The following is a 26,075-nucleotide window of genomic DNA, read 5'->3' on the forward strand; positions in this document are numbered from 1 at the left end:
TCTGCTGCATCATTTGTATCTGTGGTACAATGTAAATCCTTTAGGCTCTTAAAGTTCTCCAGAGGCTGCCAGTTGACTGCTAGCTACCTGACAATGTCTGGGATGAAATCTGCCTTCTCCTTGCCTGAAAGCATATTCCGTGTGCTGCAGAGAGGCTGGTGCTAAGCACCCAGCCCAAAGCATCAGGGTGGGCAGTGGTCTGATTTCACCGTGAGCCCTTCTGATATCAGCCATAAAAAAGCATGCACTCAGTAGTCCTCAGCCTCCTCGTGGCTACAGAGTACCAGTTGTCCAAGGCTAGCCATCGTCAGGATTCCTTTTCACTCACTGGCTCTTGAGGAGCAAGGCAAGGAGGTAATAGGGAGGAAAGCTGGGAGCAAGGGATGGGAAGAGAATTGGATCCAGCCTTGTGCTATGACAAACAACACTGTCATGCAAGCTCTTTCCTGAAATAAGCATGCTCCATGTTAGAAAATGATTTTTTTTCAGATGAATTGGAAAGCTGTTCCGCAGTTGCAGCAGAGCAGTGTGTTTTCTTTTACCCCAGGGATCTCAGAGAGAAGAAGGATCAATTGGGTGATATTATGAAGTTTAACAAAATCCTGAATCTCAGCCCAGGTACTCTCTGAAACTTTTGGGTAAGCTCCTGGATAGGATGCCAAAAAATCTAGTAGACAATTTTTTTTCTTATGTGATGGTGTCTGCAAATCACTTTTTAAGGCTCATCTATGCAGCTCTTATGTCACGAAGCTGTGTTAATCCTGACATTTTTTTTGAGAGTATTGTGATCTCCATGTCATTTCAATTCCTTTCAACCATCAGTCAGGCCTGAGACCTCCTTCTTAACCTCAGCATTTCAGTTTGCCTTCTAGGTTGATGTGATTTTCCTTTTCACAGGGAAATTAGTTTTGTGAGTTTCGAGTGACACATTTCTTGTGCTGTATTTTTTGTTTGAGAAGCTTCTGCATTGTGGCATTTCAATAACAAAGTACAATTGTTTTGCTCTGAAATTGGTGTAATGTTAAAAATGTAGAGGCAAGTGACTTTGTAAATCTTTGCATTTGTTTGCAACGAGCCATTTCCTTAAATTCAAGTTCCATTAACATGTGATGGAGACATCACATATTTAAACTTGAGAGTTTCCAAGGATTCTTCAGGTTCCTATTTTTCTTTTTTGTTTCCTACATTAGCAATTATCTTTATGCCTGAGTATCTCTGCAGAGAATTTCTGCCGACATACTCTGCCTGGTAGCTGGCATCCTTCTTTGTGACATGGGCACATTGCTGCCAGCCTAAGAAAAGCTTCATCTCCACGGCTCTTTGTAAGATTAGGTTGAGTGTGAAAGTAATTTTACTGGTTCTGGTAATTCTGGTTTGAGTATATTCTGACCACCTCTGAGTCACTTCATTGCTCCTCAACCAGCTGTTTCCCAGTCATTTTGTTTTTCAGAGGATAAATTTTTTTCCAGTTGGTTTAGGCATTGCTATTTTGGCTGGGTTAGCTTCAGTGTTTTTACAGCTTAATTCCTTTCAGCTTCCTACCTCTCCTTAGGCCATTTTAAAGACCATACAAAACTGAATACTTATTTTGCATACTTCCTGGACTGTTTAATGGCACATTGCCAATACTTGAGAAATTTCCAAACCAAGGCCAGTTCACCTTGTTTTTAAGGATTCTGATCTTTCTTTATGGCCATAATCTTAGAGGCAACCCATATAAAAATTAGATTTATTGTGTATTTTAAATGGCTGTTATTAAGGAAATACACATGGTGGGTATGGACTTCATATACTTTGGGGGCAGGTCTTACAAACATTGGGCCTTTGCAGAATTTTTTTTTTTTTTTTTTTTTTTTTTCCCCAGTGGTTATTTGTAAATTTCCTAGAGTTATGAATGTTGATTTCATCCTTCATAGAAATGTCTCCTGTAGCTCCGAATCTTGATTTGATGCCCAGAGGCCAGTCTTTCTGAGCATTTATAAAAATTGACTTGTAAAGTCTGTCTTGCAGAGATGTCAGACCTTTAACTAGCTGACCTATTATGTAGGCAAACTGAATGAAGGTATATTATTTTCATTTGTGGTATCATGTTTTTCTGTCTGATTCTTAAACTAATCTTATTCCAATTCCTGAAGAGTCTTCCTTCTACTTTCATAAAAGAAATGGCAGTAACTGAGTTACAATGAAAGGCCAGTGAATGAATAGGTATATGGTTTCACCTTCTAGTGGCTGGAGAGTAGAAGCGACAAGGAATCTACTATTAAATAGCAACTAAGGGTGATTTTCTTTAGCTTATGAAGCTGAAACCTGTATTTTTAATAGGATCAAATTCTAATCCTAGGTCTGCTTATTTATGTTTTGAGATTTATTTGACTGTCTGCAAACTATGGATTTTTTTGCAAAAGAGCACTAATCTTTATCTGGCTGCAAAAGTTCTTTATGACTTTAAGCAGTTTCTTGTGTCGTGTGTCTTTTTATTATGCCCCGTGGTGCAATAGTGAAACATTTTTTTTCCTTTTTGAACTAGAGACATTTCAGCTGGGACATTTCCACATAAATTCTTTTAGTAGGAGACAATATAGAAGAACATTTAAGGTAGTAAGTCCCCATTAATCTTAACACACAGCAGGTAATATCAGCTGATGCTGCATGGGAAGCGGTTTGTAATACGTATTGGCATTGCAGAAGGGTCTATAGGTAGCACACAGGTATTTGGTAAAAGGCAAGTCACTAGAGACATAGACGTGTGGCACAGGGAGAACCCATGACTTTCTAGAGTCTCTGGGAAATCAGTGGGTGCTCTGAAAATTCGGCTTGGACAACCTGGGCTATCCGGGACTCAGATCATGCTTTCTTCCAAGTGTCACAGAGCTGATCTGCTGGGATCACCAGTTCAGACAACCTCTGCTCTGTGAATATAAGACAGTTCCTTGCTACCAGAGTACTTGGATGTGATCCCCCTTGGAGCTTCACAGACAACTTCTTTTGGACAGGCTAGTCATGACTACTTCAGAAAATCCCAGCCCAAACACTAACCCTGATGCGCTACAGTGTGTGTAATATGGAATAATTCAGTTGAAAGGGGCCCTGGAGGTCATCTAGTCCAATGTCCTCATCAAAGCCTGGCTAACTTCAAAGTTTTAGGGTGGGTTGTCACTATTCATTCTTATTGCTTAAAACAGTAGCTTTTTAATATGAATTCTGCCTAACCTTTCTGAGAACCCCTTCATTAAAGGGTTTTGTTATGCAAAATGTAAATAAATATGTCCGTTTATTAACCAGGAAGAAAAATAAACAGAATATTGACATATAATATTTTTATTGTAGAATAATATTGGTGAATTTGGACTAGTTCAGATAGAACTGTTGTAAAAATCCATGTTGTCATCAGTTTAAAACAAAAGCTGGTCATTAAAATTAAAGTACTTCTGTGATTCAGTGTGATTTAAAATGAATTTACAGTGATTTAAGTGAAAGTTAATGATCCATTTGGCTTTTTTTTTTCTGTCCATGTCAGGAACACTAAATTTATTTCAGAATAACTCGTAATGCTATTTTTTAGTTCTCTGGATTAATTTGTAATGTGGCTTGTCTCCTTGAAACAGATGAAATACAGCATACGCTGTACTTGGAGCTTACTTTATTGCTTTATATTTATAATTGATTGCTAAAGCACATATAGTTGAATACTCTTCACTGTAGGTAATATAGAAAAACAACTGATTTTTAATTTAGGTTTTCACTTTTATTTCCAGGGATTGGATTTTGCAGCCTTCACAGGGCATATGTTTGTTGGCATCTGCCTTGTTGTTCTGGTCTCCTTTCCTTTTCTCAGACTTCTTTACTGGAACAAAAAACTTTACAATAAGGAGCCAAGTGAAATCGTTGGTAAGTGTGAGCATGAAAACATTTTTACTATCACTGCCTTGAATATGTGCTAAATAGAAACGGAATAGTGCTTACGACAATGTTGTCCTCAGATGGAAGTGCCCACTCTCCTTCAGTCTCTAAACATCAATTTTTAAACTAATAATTTAGATTTTATTTTTAGTCATGATATTTTCTGACTTTTAGAAATGGGTGTTTTTCTGGTGCTAAGGCTGAGGTGTTGACATGAATTATTAAAAATCTCTCAAAATTTATAGGGATATTTTGCATCATTTATAGCCACAGGCTTGAATACCAGGGTGTTATGTATTGCAACAGAAGACATCTGCTCAAGGTGCTGAGTTCACAGCCTAGCTTTAGAAATGTCCCAGGTTTCCCTTATGACAGGCATAGTGCACCGATGCATTGTCTCACTGCTGGGTTTCCTACACTGGATTTTTTCAGCAATATTTTCCTGGTCTGTGGTCAATGAAGGACAATTCATCAAGAGTAGAACTTTCCAAGTTCTTTCCAGCTTGCCTCTGTGGCTCTTCCAACCCTAAATTTCCCCTGTGTATAATTTCTATAATTCAGTAGGACTAAATCTATGGTTTTTTTGAGGTTGCTCACCTCGGTAGTCCCTAGAAGTCTTGGTAAAGCTGTTTCAATGGTTGTTGAGTATGTTGGTCCCTTTTTGTCTTCATGCTTTTATGCCTTTCTATTCAGTCCTTTTGAATTTTCATCATTGTTCTCAGGCTTCTGTTTCAATGGTGAAACTTAATAATAACCCCCAAATGTTCATAATTTCTTTACGAGGTAAGAAATAATTTACTAAGAATAATTTCTTAGCAAGCTTTGTACAAAGATAGCTGAGTGTAACTGTTTCTTCCCTGTGACTGATGGTTTTTTCACTTTTGGCTGCAGAAGTCTTAGGATCCAGGCTTCCACAGACCATGCAACTGGTGTTTTAATGTGCTGTACAACATCTCCAAACCTGTGCGTGGGGGGGAGCTCTTTAGCATGGGGGGACACAACTTTTGATATGGTTGATATAACTTGGCTCCATTTGTAATCTGTGGAGAAAGATAAGCCCTTCTAAAGACTAATGTAGCTGTCTACAATAGAACAGATATATTGCAGCCCCCCCAATTTTCCTTCTTCCTTTTGAGTATAAGGGGAGTCCAAGGTGACTAACTCAGTGGTGGAGATATTCATGATAGGTAACTAATTTAGGCAAAATGAGTACCACCTGTAGTGACTTGCCTTGTTCCAGGGAAAATTAGATTTAGAAGTAGGATTTTATTAAAAAGACAATCTTCTCCTCAGTGGATTGTAACATGTTTCTTGAATCCCATATGATAGAAAGGTCAGAGAAGAGACTTCACTGCTGAGGAAGTTAGCTCTTGTGCAGACATTTGGTTTTGAGGGACTTCAGCACCCATTCAGCACAAGGCGTGCTCAGCCTACCTGTTGATATCTCTAGGGGCCAAAGTCTTTCCCAGTATTAGGAACCAAAGCATTCTAGAGGTGATACTACCTAACTATTTTCTAAGTGAATTGAGGACAATTTTTCTTCTATATATTTGCTTGGTACGAGATATGCATTTTCATCGCTGTGCCATTGTAAAACAGCTGAGGCTTTCTGCACCCTTAGAGATTTGATCATGAGTGCAAGAGAAATAAAGCAAAGAACTCAGTCCCTTAAATGCCTAGATATTTCCCTGTGGCACTACAAAGTAAAATTATTCAGAAGCCATCATTCTTTTCCTACTTTCTCATACCAGGGAAGGTGCTGCAAGAAGTCTTCCTTACCTGGTAAAAAAATCTGTTGGCTATAAACTTCTGGGTCAAAGAGAGAAAAGGCTTTATTTACCAATAGGACACTTCTGGCTTACCACAGTTTACACCACATCTGTTTCCATTCAAACAGCTAGAATTTTATCTTGGGTGCCAGGACTGCCTTTAGAGAAAGTAAGACACTCAAAATTGGCAGTGCTAACATGCAGAAGGGGATGCTGTCCTCTCCTAGCCATAGATGTGCCTTAAATTTGTCAATTTTAAATAATTAATGTTGCATTCTGTCTTACGGGAAGGCATTATTACCTAAAATATCCATAAAAAACTCAATAATAAGCATTGTGAACTGTGTATCATGGGTGAGTGATCTTCCTACTTGTCTAGTCAAAGTTAGTACTTTGAAGAGAGGTGAAAAAAGCTATGAGATAACAATATCCACTCCCAAGTTGTCCCCAATAGGCTACTGAAATGCACAATCTGAACAGGTGGGGAGTTGGCTCATGTTCCTATGGCTCCTTCTTTTTGTACTGGTGGATGAAAAGCTGGACAGGAGCCGGCAATGTGTGCTTGCAGACCAGAATGCCAACTGTATCCCAGAGGGAATAAAAAGAAGCATGGCCAGCAGGTTGAGGGAGGTGATTCTTCCCCTCTGCGCTGGTGAGACCCCCCCTGCAGTACTGCGTCCAGCTCTGGGGTCCTCAGCACAGGAAAGACATGGACCTGTTGGAGCGGGTCCAGAGGAGGGACACAAAACTGATCGGGGGATGGAACACCTGCCTATGAGGACAGGCTGAGAGAGTAGGGGTTGTTCCGCCTGGAGAAGAGAAGGCTCTGGGGAGACCTGATTGCAGCCTTTCAATACTTAAAGGAGGCTTGTAAGAAAGATGGGGACAGACTTTTTAGTAGGACATGTAGTGATATGACAAGGCGTAACAGTTTTAACCTAAAAGAGGGTAGATTCGGACTAGATATAAGGATGAGGGTGGTGAAACACTGGAACAGGTTGCCTAGAGAGGTTGTAGGTGCCCCATCCCTGGAAACATTCAAGGCCAGGTTGGATGGGGCTTTGAGCAACCTGATCTGATTGAAGATGTCCCTGTTTATTGCAGGGGGGTTGGACGAGATGACCTTTAAAGGTCTCTTGCAACCCAAACCATTCTATGATTCTATACCAAAATGCTAAATATAGAGCAAGTTCCTACTTGTTCTACACAGGGCTCAAGAATAAGAATCCTTTGTGGAAGAGATCATCTCTGGGAAAGGAAATGTATTTTTGTTGGGGAGGAAAGTAACCTTTGCAACCTCCAGATAAAACCTTTTGTAATTATGCATCATTATAAAAAATAATTGGTTTCCCTCGTTGCCTGGAAATAGATTATTAAATCTTTGGTATTCAGCATTTTTTTGTAACTTCCCAACTTTCTTATTTAAAAAGAATTCTTGCTTCTATTAATTTCTTATTTTCTAATAAAAGTCATAGCTTCATGGACATTTCCATGAATAACTAGAATTATTATATACTTAAAGTATCTTTAAATGTGCCAGCTTGCAAAGTGTCTTGAGATAAGTAGCATCTAAACAGTGAGAAAATTCGTTCTGTCAATGGTAAGCAATTTTGATCCTGACATAACAACATTATTTTGTGAATATATATTTTAGAAAATAGAATTTCTTTTTCCATTTATAAACTTTTAAAGCATATGTTTTGGATTTTTAAGAAATCAAGTATCCATAACTTTTTTTTATTAATTTGAATAGTACAATTTATTCACTGACATAATATTTTTGCCAGTGAAACACTGGCTAGCATATTTCCCTCAATTCATCTCTCTGTAATCTTTGTTACTTGCGCTGTAATAGGTTCAGATATAGCAGTTTCTTAATTAGTATACCATGTGTCTGTATAATCAGGTGCTCCTCCATTGCTGCGAAGCTAATCAGTAGCTGTTCAGTTAGAACAAATGCTGAAAAGTTACTCTTTCTACTGAAATTTTCTGTGAAAGGGGAAGAGAAAGGGACCAACACAGCTCTACTAGGAGGTAGCTGTCATGGTTTGGATTTGTAGAATGTGCTCCAAGGTGCTTTCAGGGGTCCTTCCGTCTCAGGTTGCAACGATTCTGTGATAACTTCAAATGGCTTGTTTGAAGCAGCTTTTAACCAACTAAATACCAGCCTCCCCTCACCCTGCCCCCAATTAGCAGTTAAACAAGATATGTGAGACTTAATTGGTGTATTATTCTCCCCAGATTTTTTTTCCTTGTATGTCATGTGCTTTAAGATTTTTTTCTGTTGCTTTGGGCTACACAGATTTTTGAGAATGGATAAGCACTAATTTTAAGACCAGACAATGCTGTTATTCTGGTGATACATTGGCAGATTAATTTCAATGCTGTGTGTTACCAGAGTCTTTAAATTGTTGGCTTTTGGACTGAACTGCAGAACCTGTGCAGCAGGAAAAACACACGTTCCTTCCCCAGGAGCCACTATCTACCTGCAGTGGCTTGAAGATGGGCATATTACAAAAGAAAAAAGAATCTGAAGAACTCAGCTGTGAGAGAGAAAAACAAATGCTTTTTAAGAATGAAGGGATACTTTAAGGACTTATTTTGAGTGCAACTTTCAGCTGATAAACCTGCACTTTGTTTGTATGGATGCAGAAGAAGTTGCTAGGATTAGGGTAGTAAGCTGAGGTTTAAAAAGTATATATAGACTTTCCAAAAGGAATATGTAAGAAGAAATAATAATATGAGTGTAAGAGGAATTAAACTTGCTGTTCCCTGCCCCTCAAAACTTGAAGCCAAAGGTTTTTTTTCCCTTAAGCGTTAACAATACATTATTTAGTCTCTGGAAAGCATGACGATACACTATTATGTCTCAGCTCTCAAGCTGTGGAGACGTGGACCTCAGTGTTTGGGAAGGTTGCTATGCCCAGGACAGTGGGTGGCACATGGTCTAGTGACAAGTATCACTGCCATTGCTGTCAAACAAGAAGGGCTTTCTTTAGCTCGACAACTTATTTGGCACCATCTCCCCATTTCTCCTGTGCCATTTGCTCTGGTTTCTGATTGTTTCACTGGCTGAAAGACAGACCCACTGTTGAAGCAGGAGTGGTGATGCCAGGAGAGGGGGGAGCACGTTATTCCCTCTGGTGTAACTCACTGTCTGCAGCAGCTGGGAAAATACTGCTATGGCAGTACGATAGTATGTAAAGCTGACAACAGAAGGAATTTTCTAATTAATCATAGTCATGTGTAAAGTGCTTAATGTGTGAAAAACACGGTGCTGTTCCCCATAACGTGAAATGTGGTAACCAGATGAGTGAGCAAATCTGTTTCTTTCTTCCATGTGGAGCTTTACAGCTGCTTCTCTAAGAGAAGAAAAAGGAGAGGAGGAGGGGAAAAAAAGAGGTACAAAACCAGCAGTGAGAAGGTAGAAAGTCTGTTAGAGGAAAGAAGTAGGGGATCGATAATTGAGGGTTGGCAGACATGTGCAACTGATAGAACTGTGCTGCCTACAAGATATCCAGGCATTGCTCCTGGATTTAGAGTATGTATTGCTCACATCAAGCCTCATTTTGAGTGAAAATGTTGTCACAACCTGTGCTGGACAGACCAGGGAGGGGTTGTGGTGAGTTCGGAATTCCCTCAGGCTAAATTAAAGTGAAGTGACACCAAACGGTCAGTTGAATGTTTTATTTATGGCAGAAATGACCTGAAAGTGGAAGGCATAACAGTAGGTGGTGTGGTTTCTCACAGCAACAAATGGCATGAAACTATGTCAGTAAACCATGTAACACGTGGTAACCACATATATAAATTCAGGGAATAAGGAGAGCCCTCCTGTTGTCGCGAGGTTCGGAGTGGACTCCCTTGCTTTCTAGACTCCTCAGAGAGGAGCCGAGGGGTGGCTGGATCTGTCCCAGACTTGGTAAACAGTTTTATGTCTAAAGGGATGAGGTGTAGGGGTTATGGAAAAAAAAAACAAACCCAAAAAAACAAAGAGAGAGAGAAAAGAGAAGAGAAAGATTTCACCAGTCCTGGGTCCAGCATTGGTCCAGTCAGCTGAGGGGTCCAGTTCTGGACGGTGTGCACATGTAGGGCTTCAATTCATGTCCTTTTTTCATCTGCTTGCTCCTTCTTCGGGCAGGCACTTGAACTCATTAGGCTAATTAGGTGTCGCGTTGTTATGGGTTTGTGTGGCGAGGTTTTTTTGGTAGCAGGGCAGGGGGCCTCAGAGCCAGCTCCTGTGCGAAGCTGCTGGAAGCTTCCCCAGCTCCAAGCCGGACCCACCTCTGGCCCAGGCCGAGCCCCTCACTGATGGTGGTAGCGCCGCTGGGAGAACGGAGTTCAGAGGGGAAACCTGCGGTGAGTCGGGGGATTGGGATGGGAGAGGAACCCCTCTGTGGGTACTGAGGTCAGGGAGGAAGGAGGGGAGGAGGAGCGGGGCAGGAGGGGATGCCCCCGCAGCCCGCGGTGAGGCGGCAGGCTGACCCCCCCAGCCCATGGAGGGCAGCGGGGGAGCAGATGCCCACCTGCAGCCCGGGGAGAGAGGAGCCCACGCCGGAGCAGGGGGTGGATGCCCCCCAAGATGGCCGGGACTCCATGGGGGACCTACACTGGAGCAGGCTGTGACTGAAGGACTGCAGCCCATGGAAGGGACCCGTGTTGGAGCAGCTCGTGAAGAACTGTAGCCTGTGGGAAGGACTTACCTTGGAGAAGTTGGTGGAGGACTGTCTCCCGTGGGAGACACCCCACGGCGGAGCAGGGCCCGAGTGCTGAGTCCTCCTCCCCTGAGGAGGAAGGAGCGGCAGAGACAAGGGGTGGGGAGCTGACCCCAACCCCTATTGCTGGGGGGAGGAGGGAGAGAGAACCGGGAGTGGGGTTGAGCCGGGCAGGAGGGAGGGATGGCGGGAAGGTGTTCTGAGGTTGGGGTTTACTTCCTAATGTCCTTGTTTTGATTTGGTTGGTAGTAAATGAAATTGATTTTGTTTCTTCCCCAAGTTGAGCCTGTCTTTTGCCCGTGACCATAAGTGGTGAGTGATCTCTCCCAGTCCTTGTCTTGACCCACGAGCCTTTCTTCATGTTTTCTCCTCATCCCACCATGGCCAGCGGGGGAGGAGTGAGCGAGAAGCTGCGTGGTGCTTTGTTACCGGCTGGGCTGAAACCATGACACTCCTGCAGTTTGTGCTTTCAGAACCTTTGGAAAATGGGTCAGTGGGCTTGGGGGTTGTTTGGGGAGTAATGTCTCCCTCCCTGCAGACATGACCGTTGTTTGATCTTTGGCCATGCATGGTGAGCTGCCCTGCTCAGCACGTCAGAACAAGCAACTGCACATGCTCTAGCACTGCACCTGCACCCTGTTGCTGATGTCCTGTGTGGATCTGTGCTGATCGGCTTCTCACCTGCAGGACTCGTTGTTACACAGAACTTTCCCCGCCACAATGTTTGAGACATTAACTCTTTCAGTCTCTCACAACTGTGCAGAGAACGGCAGAGCTAGGGGGATTGTCAACAGAGAAAACAAGGCAAGACTGAAAAACTCATTTAGCACTTAATGTCTGGTGAGTTTTCCCCTCTGTGTCCCATAGTGACTACAAATGTCTGCTGTAGTACTTTGTGCTGCACAGATTGACCAAACACAGGCATCGTCAACTGTAATTGTAATTGAACAGAGGGTACGGCTCAGTGCCGTCATTATTATCTTCTCTGTGTGAACCCCCTTGTCTGAGATGCCTGCCTGGGGGAACGGCACCCAGGGCAGGTGGCTGTGGTTAAAGAGTTAATAGCTTTGGTTTTTTCTCAGGGCATGGGATGTCTGGGTGGCCTCTGCATCCTCTAACAGTGGCGTGTGCCCTCATGCCATGCCACGCAGTGTGACATACAACCTTTCAGTTTGATGCTGGGGAAGAACTACCATGACCACTTGTAAGACAGCCCCAATGTTGCTTCAGACAATTTGAATCAAAAAAAGCCCACATAAAATAATAATACTGTCCAGGGCCATAAGGACACTGCAAGGGCACAGAGGGGACCCAGGGTAAGGTGTTACGTAGCATCAGTACAGCCATGTGTGCTGCTTGGGGTCAGAGAACAGTCCTTAGCCCTATTTTAGTTGGTAACATATTTGTAACCATGGGAACTATTTCGTGCTAGAATCAGTATGAGGTACATCAAGTACCTAGCTGGATTGAGTACATCAACAAATCTCAATCCTGAGCTGTGTCTCTACCTGTGCAGGTACTTTGCTAACTGGGAGTAAAGCATTATTGGTATTTTAATGTAACATTGGAAGTAGTGGACTCTCCTCACTTGAAAGACGGTTCAGGTAAGGAAACCAGCAGGCAGATTATACAGAGAATAATGTCCGAAGAAAGGAATATTTCAAGATATTTTTAAGCATTCAACTCCAAGCTTAATCTGGATGGAAGTTTTGCAACAAGTATTGCACTCTACTGTCCTCACCCAAGATGCTAAATTCATGGGAGTATATGGGAAGTATTTTTAAATCTTGAAGAACAATGTGGAACAGGAAAACATTTTTTTTTCCTCTTCTCTGCAATCCAGTTGTATATATTAACAATGAGTAGTTAACATTTTAACTCTCCTACTGTGGAAGATAGCATGGTAAACTAAAAGATGCAGCTTTCTTATGAATTGGGATCTAAGATTGTATCTTTCTGGTACATATTGTGTCCTTTATTTTCAAGAACTGTAAGACTTTCAGTCTCAAATGAGCTAGGTAGTCTTATGGTCCCTGCAGACTTCGTGTGTACTCCTTTTCGGATAATGTATCAGGATCCACCAGGGTCATGGTTTTATGTTTGAAAATGTAAAAAAAAAAAAAACCAACAAAAAACCCCTGTCTTTTATTATTTGCACCTTCAATAGCTCTTCTAATGACCAGGAATGAAAATAAGTGTAGTTATTTACTTTACATAGATTCAAGATTTTTATATTCTTAAACATTTTAGATAATTTTATGTTTAAAATCCTCTATATGTCCTTTGTACTGTTTTAGAGTTGATGGAATATTCCCCTTGGAAAGAGGAAACTCTTGATCTGTCTTTTCTTGTTTTCAGATGATAAAAATAGTATTCTGACACTGCAGAATAAGGGAAATATAACAATTCATAATATTTGCTTAGTGTATTGAGAATGTAGTCATCACAAGAAGGCAGCTGTTTAATACCTGCCTTATGCAGAAAGAAAGTATACTACAGTGGCATTTTGAATCAATAGAGCAGCACTTCACAATTTATTATACACATTTTTTATGGAAGGAATCAGAACAGAAAAATCACTGATGGAGGTAAAAACTTAGGAAGTGATACCTCCTGTTTCTTTTACAGCACTTGTCCCCCTTGATCTTTGTATATGTACTACAACTGTGAAATGATTGTACAGATATACACTGGTTGGCAAGACCTGTCCTTTTAATTAACAGTGTTTTGGTGAAGCTATGACAAAATTTTTCGCTTTACTCTGATGGCTCTGAAGCTCATAAGATCTTCCTGATACACAGAGCTTAAGAGAACAGCTTAGGTTAATTTAACACATGCTCTGTATCTTTTTGCTGCAGAAAGCTTTCACGGTGATGATGTTTCAAATAAAAGTGTAACCTTGGCAGATTTTTAAATTCTTCCTGGCATTTTTTATTTGTCAAAATGAGCTGAACTTATTAGTCAGCATTTTTACATTTAAACCAGTTGCTAAAAGATACGGTGGGTCTGAAGTGTGCTTCATTATTTTACTCTTCATTTTGTCCTGTTAAAAGCATTAGATGAGGCACTATCTTTTGGATTATAGGACTTGGGGAATACAATCTTTAAGTGGTTGCTTGCAACACTTTTTTTTTCTTCTTTCTTTTTTCCTGGTATTGAAAGGACTTCTGCAGTAGTTATGTTTGGTGCAAAATGTTTTATGATTGGAAAATACCTATTCACTTTTGAGCAGAGAATAATGAATTGAATGGAGTTTTTTTAATTGTGAAACTTGTACTTTAATGGAAAACATTGGGTAAATTGGTTTTCATTGGTAAGTCTGGCAGTCTTAGTTAAAACTTTCTGATAGTGAGTAAACCAGGATTATTTTTCTAGATTTCAAACCTGATGAAAATTTTCTGAAATGAACTACACCGGTGTTTTAGACAAATGCTCAAAATACTTGATCCTACTTCCCATGACCCTGTGCCATTCTCAATGTAACAGAATTGTACAGAGTATTTTAATCACATTAGGGCAGTGCTAATGAACACACATGAAACCTAAATATAGTCAGGTATCTGCTTTTAAAAGGTGGGGAATTGTAGTAGGGGAAACTAAGGGGCAAAATGACAAGGACTGAAATAACTTTGTGGCTCTAAATCTGACTTACCCAGAGGTTGAAACAGAGCCCATATCACCTGTGAGAAATACCATCCCTCATTCACAGACAAACCAGCTGAAGAGTAACGTATGTCATCAACCATCTTGAAATGTTATGAGAGATCTAACCCTCTTTAATATCTGCAGATTACTTCATCTGAGTGTTATGTGACCATCATAGAGGTATTAAACTGACTATTCCCTTATAAAATGCAGGGGTAGGCTTGCAGTGTTGTAGATTCTTTCAGTAGTGAAAATTACAGGGGGAAACCCAATGCACAGTGAGAAAAAATTCCTGTTACATTTTGTAGAAGAAGGATGGTTTGCAGCTTTCTGAACAGCCCAACTCCTGGGGCTGCTGCAGCCTGCCGCAGCTTGCCCAGAAGATGGCTCCTGGGATGAGACTTAGGTGTGTGGCACCTTCTGAACTTTGCCATTTTCTGCTCAGGCTCCAGCTGTTTTGCTGCAGGGATGAGGATGTCCTGTAAATCCTGTGCCATGGACACAATCCCATGTTGGGCAACCAAACTGGTGTTAGGTGCCTCGGTGACCAAATGGGGCCCCAGCTGTCGGGCTTTGAGTCAAAAAGCTTATATAAATTCTCTGTATTGCTTTATGCAGCATTGTACAGATATCTTGCATTCCTTTGTAAGTATTTAGCTGAGTAAGGCAAAGTTTTTTTTGTCGCAGTTTTGAAGACCCTGCAACATTTATGCGTCTGCTTACCTTTAGCCACTATTGATGAACTGGACTACTCAAAGGAATAAAGACAAGAACATTTAGGCTTTTTTTTGTTTGTTTTGTTTCCCTCCCCCAGAATGAGAGCCTTATGCTTGTGTCCTGTTGAGGGGCACCATCTCTAGAAGAGAGGCATGAGTTGTTGTGCTGGAATGTCCCTCAAGGTGAATTCTTTCTACACTTGGGTTTCACCTTTCTGACATAGTTTTTGTGCTTTTAAAATGGAGATGACACTTACTGTCTAATAATGCTTAGAGGATTAATTACATAATATCAGGGATTTAAAAAATTACTAAAAGTTATAGATATTACTATCAGTGGATTAAGCTATAATTCATGGTACTTAATTTCATTTCAGTTAACATTTAAACAGAAATATTATTGTTCTGAGAAGTTACCTAAGAAAAATAATTGCTTTACTGAAAATAGTTAAGCTACAATAACATGTAGAGAAAAAAAAAAACAAAAACACATTCAGAAGAACATGCTTTGCATGTTGTTAGTCACAGCCCAGCAGTGCAAACCTGGGTTACTTGTGAAAAAGGTAGTTAATGTATTTAGTGCACTTGCAAGTTAAAAATTGCCATTTTATGATAATTCTTTTCATCTCATCAAGATTGGTCATGCTCTTCTGAGTATCTTCCATTAACAAGACTGGCGTTTTCAGATTCTGAGACTGGGAATTAATTACACTCAGTTTTTGAGGATGTCTTCTTTGTTATTGGCAGTTGGGTGGGAGGGAATGTGTGATTACTCTAAGTGAAAATCAATCTGACTATTAATTGTCAGACTGCAGAAAGAGTATGCATTTTTAAATGAAACAGTGTTTTCTAAAATGTCACAGCTCAGGTCAACAGCTGAAATTCCATTAAATTCAGTGAGTCCAGGATGCTATATCTGTGGTCTCCACGGCAAAATATGATAAACGACAAAACCAGAACAGATTAGCAGCATAGGGTTTACATGTTTGCTGATCCTTTATTTGATCCTAGAACTAAGCCAAAAATTATTCTTTTCTTGTTGGAAATGGCTTTCTGGGAGAAAAAAAAAAAGAGAGAAAAAGAAAAAAGAAAATTTTCATGAAATAATAATGCTAGGTATATTGCTGTGGTGCCTTGTGGGCTTTATGAGTGTACCATATTCACAAAGATTTTAATATCATAATGGGCTGAATTCCCTGACTGAGCTGCAGCTCTCCTGTCTGCTTTTACTCCAGAACACTGCATACTAAACTTTGCTTTGCTTCTATCACTTCAACTGCTGCTACTACAGTTGCAGTTAAACGTTAATTTAGCTGCTTTAATGATAAACTGCCATGAAAGATACATGTCACACACATATTCCATTTCAATTATTAGCAATAGACCTTGCAGTGGTAGGATAAATTAGTTAATAGGCTGATCCACCATAAAGCTAACCCTGTGAAAACCCTGCAGTTTGGGTTTTGTAGGACAAGTGAGTGGAGTGAGCTTGCCCTGGTGTAACGTGAGCATTAGATCCCATCTGAGGAGGGGACAGGAATGGGGAAACGAGGTGCGAGACCTTCCCATCCAGGGGCGGTCAAATACTGCCTTAAGCTGCCATAGCCATAATTTCAAAGTGATTGCTAAGACCCTGCAGTTGCATTAAGCCCTTGTCCCTGTGTAACAGTATGTCATAAAATATCAGATGTTCCCAAAATCTAAGGGTTGCTGCCTAAATGGGTTTGCAGACCTGAAATGGGAGAAGTCTAGAAAGGCCCAAAAGTTTTGGGCCATGTTCAGTGTTCTGACTGACCTCAGGGTCCTGTATTGTATTTCCTTCAAAAAAAAAAGCTACTGCTAATGCATATGTATCACCTGATGCCACAATGGGCTATTACAACGATTTGCATGAAAGAGAAATAGGAGAAACTTTCTGTGGGATGACCTAGAAAACCTCTTCACAAATTATTACTGCAGCAGGAGTCCCAGTATAAAAGATGTATCAACTGTTCTGATTTTCAAAGGACATTTTGCTCTGAAGTAAATTCCACAGCTGGTTGAATGTTCATGTCCTTGGGATGTTTGGAAAACCAATGACTGAAAAATCAAGTATGGACTTGCTATACATAAAGGCAAGATCAAAGCCATGTGAAAACATGCATATATTTTTTTAACATAGACCAGAAAGCACCAGGTTGACCTTGCTGAACCTGGAGATTAGCCTCACAACACTTTAGACATGGAACGGGAATGTGCAATGCAAGTCATGCTGCTTTCCGCTCTGCGGGTTTGTTTGTGGCACAGATACAGTGATGCTACCTGCCCCTTTCTGAAAGAAAGAAGATAAAGATTCTTTATATACCTGCTGGGGATCTGCATCTCAGTTAGATGCTGAAAGATTCAGCTTTCCTCCATCAGCAAAACCCTTGGTGAAATTTCACTTGGAAAGGATGTGGGGAAATGTTAGGCAGGATGAACAGACGTGATCAGAAAAAGTGTTGCAGCAAAGACAAGCTTTTGGAAAGCAGGATAGCCAACTGGGTAGTCATGCTTCATGAGCCTTTGCCAGAGAAAAAGACAAAAACACACTCTTTCTCTTGGACTGATGATGAGAGACAGTTTCAAAGCCACAGTCCAATTGACTTGAAAATTGCATGAGAAAGCAGTACAGAAAGGACTGTTCACTTACTGAGAGGGTTCTCCCCCTTCACCTGCTTAAATTAAATACAAAAGTTTCTATCTCATTCATTCTAGGGCAGCATGTAAGATCATAGAAATACTTCTTTTACCTCAAAGGGCTCAGGAAACTTTTTCAAATACAAAATTTTTGCCTGGAGAGTTGCACTGGAGAGTGTGCAAGAAAGCCACGTTCCAACTTTTCTCCATCTAGTCTTGCTCATCTATATGGGAAGGAACAACTTCCCAGCTCACAACTTCAGACCACTTTCAGGGTGAATGTTATGAGGAGGAAGTTGCCAATTGAAATAGCTTGTTGCCCCATTGATCAGAAACTGTGGAGCCGAAGCAGACCCCAGATATGTGGTCACTAGTTTCTTTCAGAAATCACAATGCAAATTCAGAGACTTAAAGTTTAATCTTGCCATCTTATTAAAGAAAAATATTTGAAGTTTAAAATACATCTTTTTTCCACAGTTCCCATCCACTCTAATCCTCAAAAAGAGTTGTTTACTTTGTGTGGGGTTTTTTTGTTTTTTTTTTTTTTTTATGTGGGGAGCAGAAGATCAGCTGTAGCCTAAGGCTCTGTCACTTTTTTGATTATATTTTGGAAGAGAATTGAAAATCACTGTTGGATATATTTTTGTGTGTCACAAATGTTGATGGAAAAGTAAATGATGGCCAGGACAAGGTCTCTACACAAAGTCATGTGGATCCTTTGATAAGCAGGATGTATCCATGTTTTAATATAATTTCGTATCAGATTATGTTCCTGACAAGAATCACCAAATATATTTCAAAGGAAAGTGGTAGACTCTGCACCTCTTTGATGTCTGTCATTCAGGTATGAATCCATTCTTGGAAGAAAAGCTTTAGCTGCGCACTAGTTGTTTAATAACCTGGGATAGTCACTGGGCTTTAGATAGTGCAAATTTACATTTCTGGTCTTGCATTGTAAAGCTCAGGCGAAGATTACCATTCTGATGGATGTGTGCTCATCTGTAAACATGAACCATACAAAATATGAGTCAGTTGCTGTTCAGATCCCTTTTCTGTGTCAACTGTGCAAGCTCTGGACATGCTTACTTTTGCTCTTAAATGGTGGAGTTCTGTCAAGCCTAATTCCCTTTTATGGTCAATCTTTACATGATTCACTCTGTATTATCATTATGAATACTTGGTCACAAAGGAAGCAAGGGAATTAAATACGTTTAGTACTCTTTTTGATAGTAGATGCTGTGAACAACTAGGGATTTGCAGCAGTAACTGTTAATATCACTGCCTACATTAAAATGTGTTTAAATATTTCTTATGTTGTTACATTATTTTTTTTTTATAAATAATGCATATAGTTTGTATACATGGTGCAAAGACTTCCACATCCATTTCTTAGGATAAGAACAATTTGCTGATTGAACAGGGATCTTACGATATAAAGGCTTGAGTTCTTGACACATTGTCTTCAATTACATGAAATTTGAGGGGGACAGAAAAGAAGGGTGAAGAAACATCCTGTTGCTTTATCAAGAAGCATTTGCACAGACAGTTTCTGAATGAATATTCTGCTTTTATTTCCTCAGTGATTTCCTGGAAAATCCAAAGGTTTTTTTGGCATGCCCAATCTAAGGTCCTTCCTTAACAGGAACACACGTTTTTTGGTCATTCTCCAAGGCCTTGACAGTACTGGGAAAAAAAAAAAATCAAAAAGTGTTGAAAATCCTGACAAGATTTTGGAGAGTGATTTCAAGTGTTAATCAGTCTGTCTGAACTTACACAGGATCAGATATCATTCAGGTCAGCAGGCAGGTGATAGTAGCTGTGTTTTCAGTGCCTAGGAGTTAAGTCCCCTTAGGAAACCTTTGAAATGTTATTAAACGGTATTCCATAAGACAGTGCTAAATTTCAGTTTTGCCTTAGATTGCTAAAATTGCTTGTATGAACATAGAGTGAATGGAAACATGTTGTCTGTTCTGAATACAGTGAAGGAGCGTTTGCTGTAATTCCTAACTACAAAGTGACTAGTATCTTGTTAGCAGTATAATAACATATATCAGCAGTTTATTTTCTGATGAAAAATGAATGTGTTACGATTTTAGCACTAAAGCTTGTGGAAGGCATTTGCAAGTGTTTGAAGACAATACTTCTTTTTCTCTGAAAAAGGACTTTGAGGTTAATTTATTTAAAATTCTGAAAAATTTCTTTTTATTTTTCATTCCCTTTAGCTCTGCAAAATGTATGGTAAAAGCAGCTTCCTAAGTGGAAAATTATTGGGAAACCATTCCAATAATTTTAACAGCTTTGAGTCCAGGGCACTTTACACATATTCTGTGTGTGTCTGGTTTCATGTGCATTGCACCTGCTCTAAGAAAAATGATTTTGCTTCTTTTTAGAGCTGAAACATGAGATCTATGTTTGGCGACTGACTGCACAGCGCATTAACCCAGCCAGCAGAGAGGAGACTGCAGTGAAATGCCTCTTGATGCAGAAGGTGCTGACTCTGGAGATGCTCCTGAGGAAGAAGCTGAGCACGTTCCACAGGTGAGCAGGGACCAGCCTGTCCCACCTCTCCTGCTCTGACCCTTGGTGGGGACAAGCTGTTTGTTGGACTGGCAGGGAGCTCCTGCTCGTCTCAGTCTACAGCCAGGAATGGTAGCGTGGCTTTGCTAACATCAGTAGCAATAGTTGTGTTTGCTTCAACCAGCCAAGGGCTCATATCTAGTAATTTTAGGCAGAGCTGAGAGCGAAGGCTTTCAGGAATCTTCACTGGGATGAGACCTATATTCTTAGTCATCACTTGATCGGATGAGCATATATGAAGAGCCACCCTTGGCCTCAGTAAAACACAAAGTATTTCAGAATAAAAGCTATGTGTAAGGCCTGGAAAATATATATCAATATGACCCAAATTTAAAGACCTAGAAATTTCAGGTATTTTTTGGTTGAAAAAGCTCACAAATATGTCATTAGATTTTTCCTTGCAATAGTGGCTTCAGCATAGTAAAATGCTATCATTTCTTTTTTTACTGAAAAATTCAAGTGTTCTTCAGTGAACTGTTGAGTTTGACAAATGTCACCAGTGAATTGTTGTGTTTTAAAATTATTTCCTAATCAAACCTTCAGTGTGAACCTGAGTGCAGACATAACTAACTGTTTATGTTTAGAAAAGAAGTTTACATAAACAAGGACTAAGAAAAATGTTAACCTTGGCAAAAGCAGTTGTTACCCTATGGAACTTGATGACTGAGAATAGCAGTGATAAATACTCTGAAAGTGAATTGACTAAAATGAAACTGAAATAATTAATTTTCATTAATAAACAGTATGAGCAAGGACATGTAAATACGATTTCTTAAACCACCTATTCCAGTAATAAGATGACTCTTGTTTACACAGTTTTTTGCTGGTACTGTGTGCTTTGAATGGAGTGACAGCATTAATACTTAAAGACAAAAAAGGCTGTTAAAATAGCCTCCTTTCAAAAATATTATAACAAATTATTAGACTTTATGACACTCTAAAGAAGATGTTTCTGAAGTATAAATAAAAATTGTATATTTAATCTTGAAAAATCAGGATTCCTCCAGCACAGTACATTTACAGCAATGTAAAAAATTCATTAGCATTAGCAACAGCGCTTCTGAACTGTAAACCCCAAGGCTTTTTGCTGGAGGGCTGACTATGCTGATAACACGGTGAAGTTATTCAGATCTTAAAAACTTCATTATAAAATGCAAATGTAAAATATATGTGTTCTGAGTTGTTGGTGTTAGCACACGACCCTTGTTTTATCGCAGCAGGGCACACATCAACTCCTGAAACTATTAAGGGAACAACATATTGCATATAGTCAGATCCTATACCAAGGTCCATACCCTGGAGGCTAGCTCCTTCCAGGCCTGTGGCACCCTTCATGAAAAAAAGGTTTTGGGTATTAGTGGAGCATGTTACAAAACTGGAGTCTTCATTGAACCCTCATGGGAATTTTGCTGCTGGCAGTAAGAAGGCCACGACTCCTTTGTGGTATGAGTTACTCCATATGGGGGAAAGTGTGATCTATTTGTGATGGGAGGGATTTATTCTAACACCCTTGGCAGAGCTCTAATTTCACTCTGGAAAAAAGCAGGTGTCATTTTCTTTCAGGCAAATTTCACAGGAAGATAAAAACTGGGAAACAAATATTCAGGAACTCCAGAAAAAAGTAAGTAGATGGCAGTTTTTCTCAGTATCCAGGTAAGCAGACCTATGCCTTTATACAGAGAGAGTGCTTTGAATCTAATGCAAATTTAATAACTCTATAGGAAAAAATATGGCAGGCAGGCTGGCTGGCTTCTCAGGGGGACAGGGTTACTGAACCACATTGTGAGGTTTTGTTAGGTTTTATACTTTTGTTCCTTAGAAAATATAATTTAAAGAATCAGTAAATGATTCAGCAGTGTTTCCTTAATTTTTTAATCCTTGGCCAGAAAGACTCAGGACGTGTCAATAGGTCATTTATAACTGTGATGTATGACAATAGAGTACACTCCTGCTGATGTACCAAATATCAGCTCTAATTTACCACACTGCCTGTGACATGCCTGCTTTATTGTTCAAGCAGGGATAAACCACTTGGATAAATCCTGTTCTCTTTGCTGTGCACACATTAAGGCTCCCTAAGTCTTTCTGCTGAGGCTGGGTCTGATGAGATGTAAACTCTGTAGTGGGATTAGTTTAACCTAAATTTGTCTAAATGTCACATTCCCTCTACCTCACTGGCATCACTAATGAATCCAGGCCTGTGTCTGGGAGTGCAAGTCCTTGACTGGGACATCACTGTCCTATGTGTCACACCAAAACAGAACAAAACCAACAGGACTTCTTACTAGGTTTTACACCTTTTTCAAGGCATTGCATAAAAGGCAAACTTTTTAAAGAACAGAGACTTACTTGTACTTTAGTAGAGCTTTAAACTATGTGAAACAACAGAGGGACTCGGGCTGGGAGAAGGTGATTCCCTGCCTTGGTGGCAAAAGTGAGATGAGAGCAGAGAAGCAGAATGACAATGGAAAGCGTGGGGTCTGAGGGCGAGAACATGAGGAGACTGGCACAGGGATGCAGGAGCTGGGCATGGGGGTGTAGAAGCTGCATAGAGATGATGGGCTTGGTATGTCTATGAGAGTTGTACAGGAGGCATGAAAGATCTGACCTCTAGGCCAGTTCATAGGTTTTCAAAGCATATGTGCAGAAAAGGGTGATTTTGTCCAGGGTCATGAAACCAGAGAGTGCCCGGAGTGCCCTCTGTAGTAGGAATTGCATTTCAACGCTACTTCTACTGAAATGAAGTTGTGATGGGGGTAGCTGAACACAGCTGAATGTATGCAGCAGGTGCTAACTACTCATGTCTCTTAGATCCCACTGGGCCACATATTCATGTTTTTTATAGGTATGCATGAATGCTTCAATTTAAATATTTCTGTCTTTTATGCTGAGGAGGTAATACACAATACAGGAACAGAAGTCTGTGCTTCACACATGCTTTTGTGAACTCTATGCATAAGAGATAGCTCCTTCTTTAATAGCTATTATTTTTTTTCTCCTTGTCCCTACAGCACAGAATAACAGACAAAATTCTTCTCATCAAATGCCTGACTGTGCTGGGATGTGTTATTCTTATGTTTTTTCTCAACTCGTTTGTTCCAGGCATCTACCTAGATCTTGGTAAGTTTCATAGTTTTGTTCTATCTAAGTAAAACAAACCACCTCCCTGAAAAAAAACAGTACTACTTTTCTGAGTCTGGATCTTTTCAGAAAGCCCTTTTCAGCATGTCTCTGGCCTCACGATTACACCAGGTTAATCAGAACAGCAGTTTCTCAGAACAGGTTTTCGAAAATGCAGTCATGTCTCAGTCACCCCAGGAGGAATAACAGAGAGTGCTCATGACTTCATTTTTCTGACTTCCCAATACGAACAAGCTGGCCAAACATTACAGAATGAGCAAATTTTACCTTGGCATCATTGCACTGTAGGTTTGAATGAATGACCAAGATGCATTATAGAGATCAGAAAATAATCACTCCATGGAAGAACAAAAAAATAGTCTGGCATTATTTCTTAAGTATAGATAACTCTTTGTATGACTTCCAGTCTCCATTACTTTATCACCAGAAGAAATAATTTCCCAAAATAAAATCAGGAAGACACTGTAGATGTGTGAAATGAAAATAGCTGTATGCATACTTTCTATATATAGACCCATATGTGCAGGTTTTTATACAGCTAGTCGTATACCTGTATGAAGACAGGGTCTGCATATCCTGAAAACAGAACCAAATTAAAGCCTACATTTAACTGAAGGACAATAATAAAACCTACCTGTGCGTTGCCCTGTGAAAAGTTAAAAATATTTTATTAGCTGCTGAGAACTTGAAAGTTATGGAATTTCAGATTTATGTTTTTTCATGCAATCTGAATTCCCCCACCATGTACATCCATCCCAGTGGCTGAAAAATGCAACAGTCTTGAAGAGGAATAACGCATAATCAATAAATCATTGATTGAATCATCATATACACAGATACTACACTGAAATCCATTTCTGTTATGCACAATATAGAGCTAGTTATAGCTGTACAATGGTGATCAAGTGGTAAACAAGACCTCCCATATCTGCTGCTCACACTTCTGGTGTATTGATTGGCTTATAAAGGTACCAGTTGCAGAGGGCTGTTCTCTCTGCTGGGACCTAGGGAAATACCAGTGTTGCATATTGCCAGCACCAGTGGGAGGATATAGGCTACTATGTCTGGAGCAACGTGTTTTAATAGGTATAGCTTTGCTGCTAAACGCATTTGTTCCAGGGGCTGATCCCCAGCCCTCAGGCCTTATTGGTGCAGGATGGCTTGTGTCCACACTGCTCAGACCTTGCCCCTTCAGAGAAGACTGGCTGCATCTCCACAGCACAGCAATTGGCCCTGAGTTTCTTCTTGACATTGTATGTATGGGTTAGTTAATTTTCAGGTTCACAGTGAGGGCAGTTTTGTAGCCTAACAGAGCCGTGGTTTAAGACTGTGAGGCTGAGGGCCTATGTTGCATTATCTGGTACATGCGATGGAGTTTTAGTGCCTGAAGCCACCAGGGATAATGTTGGAGTAACTGTACAGAGCAGAGAGACCCAAACCTGATCCAGACTCACCCATGCTGCTGTTTGGGTGTGATCCCTGAAATGAATTGTCTCCAGAACTGCACCTGGGTTTATTTTTCTCTTAGATGAAACAAGCTGGGTCACTGCAAAAGAGTCTGGGAGCAAAGCAACACTTACACAAGGGGAACTCTGGGGGACCAGTACCTTGCTGTGGACTTGGGCTAAGCAGTTATCTAACAGTGTTGATATACGCAGAAAGACCTTATTGGCATCCAGCAGAAGTCCTGGTGCCCTGGAGCAGTATGAGGTTAGGAAAGGGGCTGCGTCAGCCAGGCTTTCTTCCCCATTTCAGCCAGTGCCACAGCTGCTGTGGCAGCTTCCCTGTTCCAGCGTATTTGCCATGGAAATGGGCGATTTCAGCCCATTAAGATTATTAGCTGTTAAGAAGTTGAAAGGTATACTGAGTATTATAACAGCAAAAGTGCTATATTACTAAGGTGTAGGAAGATGCAGAAATTGAAGACATCTGAAGGTATTTGAAGTTACGGTGGCTAAGACCATAAGGCAGGCATTCACATCAGCAATTTAAGAAATCCATTTTCACCCTTACTTTTTTGTCTCAGAAAAGTAGGCACCGAACCACGTAGAATTTCTTGAATTCATCCCAACACCTCTAAGTGTTTTTGAAAAGCCACAGACAGTAAAGACCACATAGTGCAGGTTGCATATGCTCCTGGTAAGATATTCTTTCAAAACTGCAAAGCAGTTGGAGTCAATACTAGAAGAAACTTAATAACTGATGATTGTTTTTTGTCCTAATTTGTCAGTAAAAGAAATGAAAACAAATGGTATGGTTGGCAGTGCAGTTTTCTATTATTCACTAGCTGATCTTCAACTGCAGCCTTGAAAGTAAATAGGGGCTGTATATGTTCTGTATAATTTCTCCCCGTTCTGTATTCATGGCAAACTTGTCAGATTAATGAATAAATGTTATTAAAACATACATGTAATTTCTATTAACAATTAATGGAACCTGCAAACTTCTACTGAGATCTCATTGGTGGCTCCTGAATTTCACTATCTTGATGATAGCTGTCACTTATTTATCATTACTGAAGTAGTGCCGCTGTGAGTCTCTACGGATTTTAGTCCTCCAGTGCGTGGAAATGAATTTCCTAAAATACAGCATATCTTGTACTCTGGTGGTTTGGGTAAATTTGTTCAATATGTTTTTCTCATAAAAATGAAAGTAGATTGTAGTTCAGTGTTTAATTTTCTACCAGAATAATGTTTTATACAGAGGCTGAAGTGTTAGAAATCTAATAACTTTTAATTGCATTTGGTAGAGTGAATTAGAAAGATTATAGAATTCTTTATCAGTCCCCAGCCTTGATACAATTTTTCCATTATGAACTTGGAATCATTAATATAATTTGAAGGAACTGACATTTTAATTTAAATAATAAAATTTGCATACTTAGCTGCCTTTTAAAATGCAGAACACTTTCCTATTCATTTTTTTTTGTACCTGCTCATCAATTTATTTAGTCT

The 26,075-nt window shown here is 40.1% G+C and overlaps 1 protein-coding gene across 1 annotated transcript in view; it reads left to right on the top strand.

Moving 5' to 3' along the window:
* OCA2 (oculocutaneous albinism II) overlaps positions 1 to 26,075 on the top strand; it is a 183,611-nt gene that overhangs the window by 68,441 nt on the left and 89,095 nt on the right. The window contains exons 14-17 of the mRNA XM_010580473.1: positions 3,756 to 3,888; positions 19,794 to 19,941; positions 21,544 to 21,601; positions 22,992 to 23,100. Of these exons, the coding sequence (XP_010578775.1) occupies positions 3,756 to 3,888; positions 19,794 to 19,941; positions 21,544 to 21,601; positions 22,992 to 23,100 (448 nt within the window). The remainder of the gene's footprint in view (positions 1 to 3,755; positions 3,889 to 19,793; positions 19,942 to 21,543; positions 21,602 to 22,991; positions 23,101 to 26,075) is intronic.

Source organism: Haliaeetus leucocephalus, unplaced genomic scaffold (genome assembly GCF_000737465.1).
Source record: "Haliaeetus leucocephalus isolate CR32 unplaced genomic scaffold, Haliaeetus_leucocephalus-4.0 Scaffold712, whole genome shotgun sequence".
NCBI lineage: Eukaryota > Metazoa > Chordata > Aves > Accipitriformes > Accipitridae > Haliaeetus > Haliaeetus leucocephalus.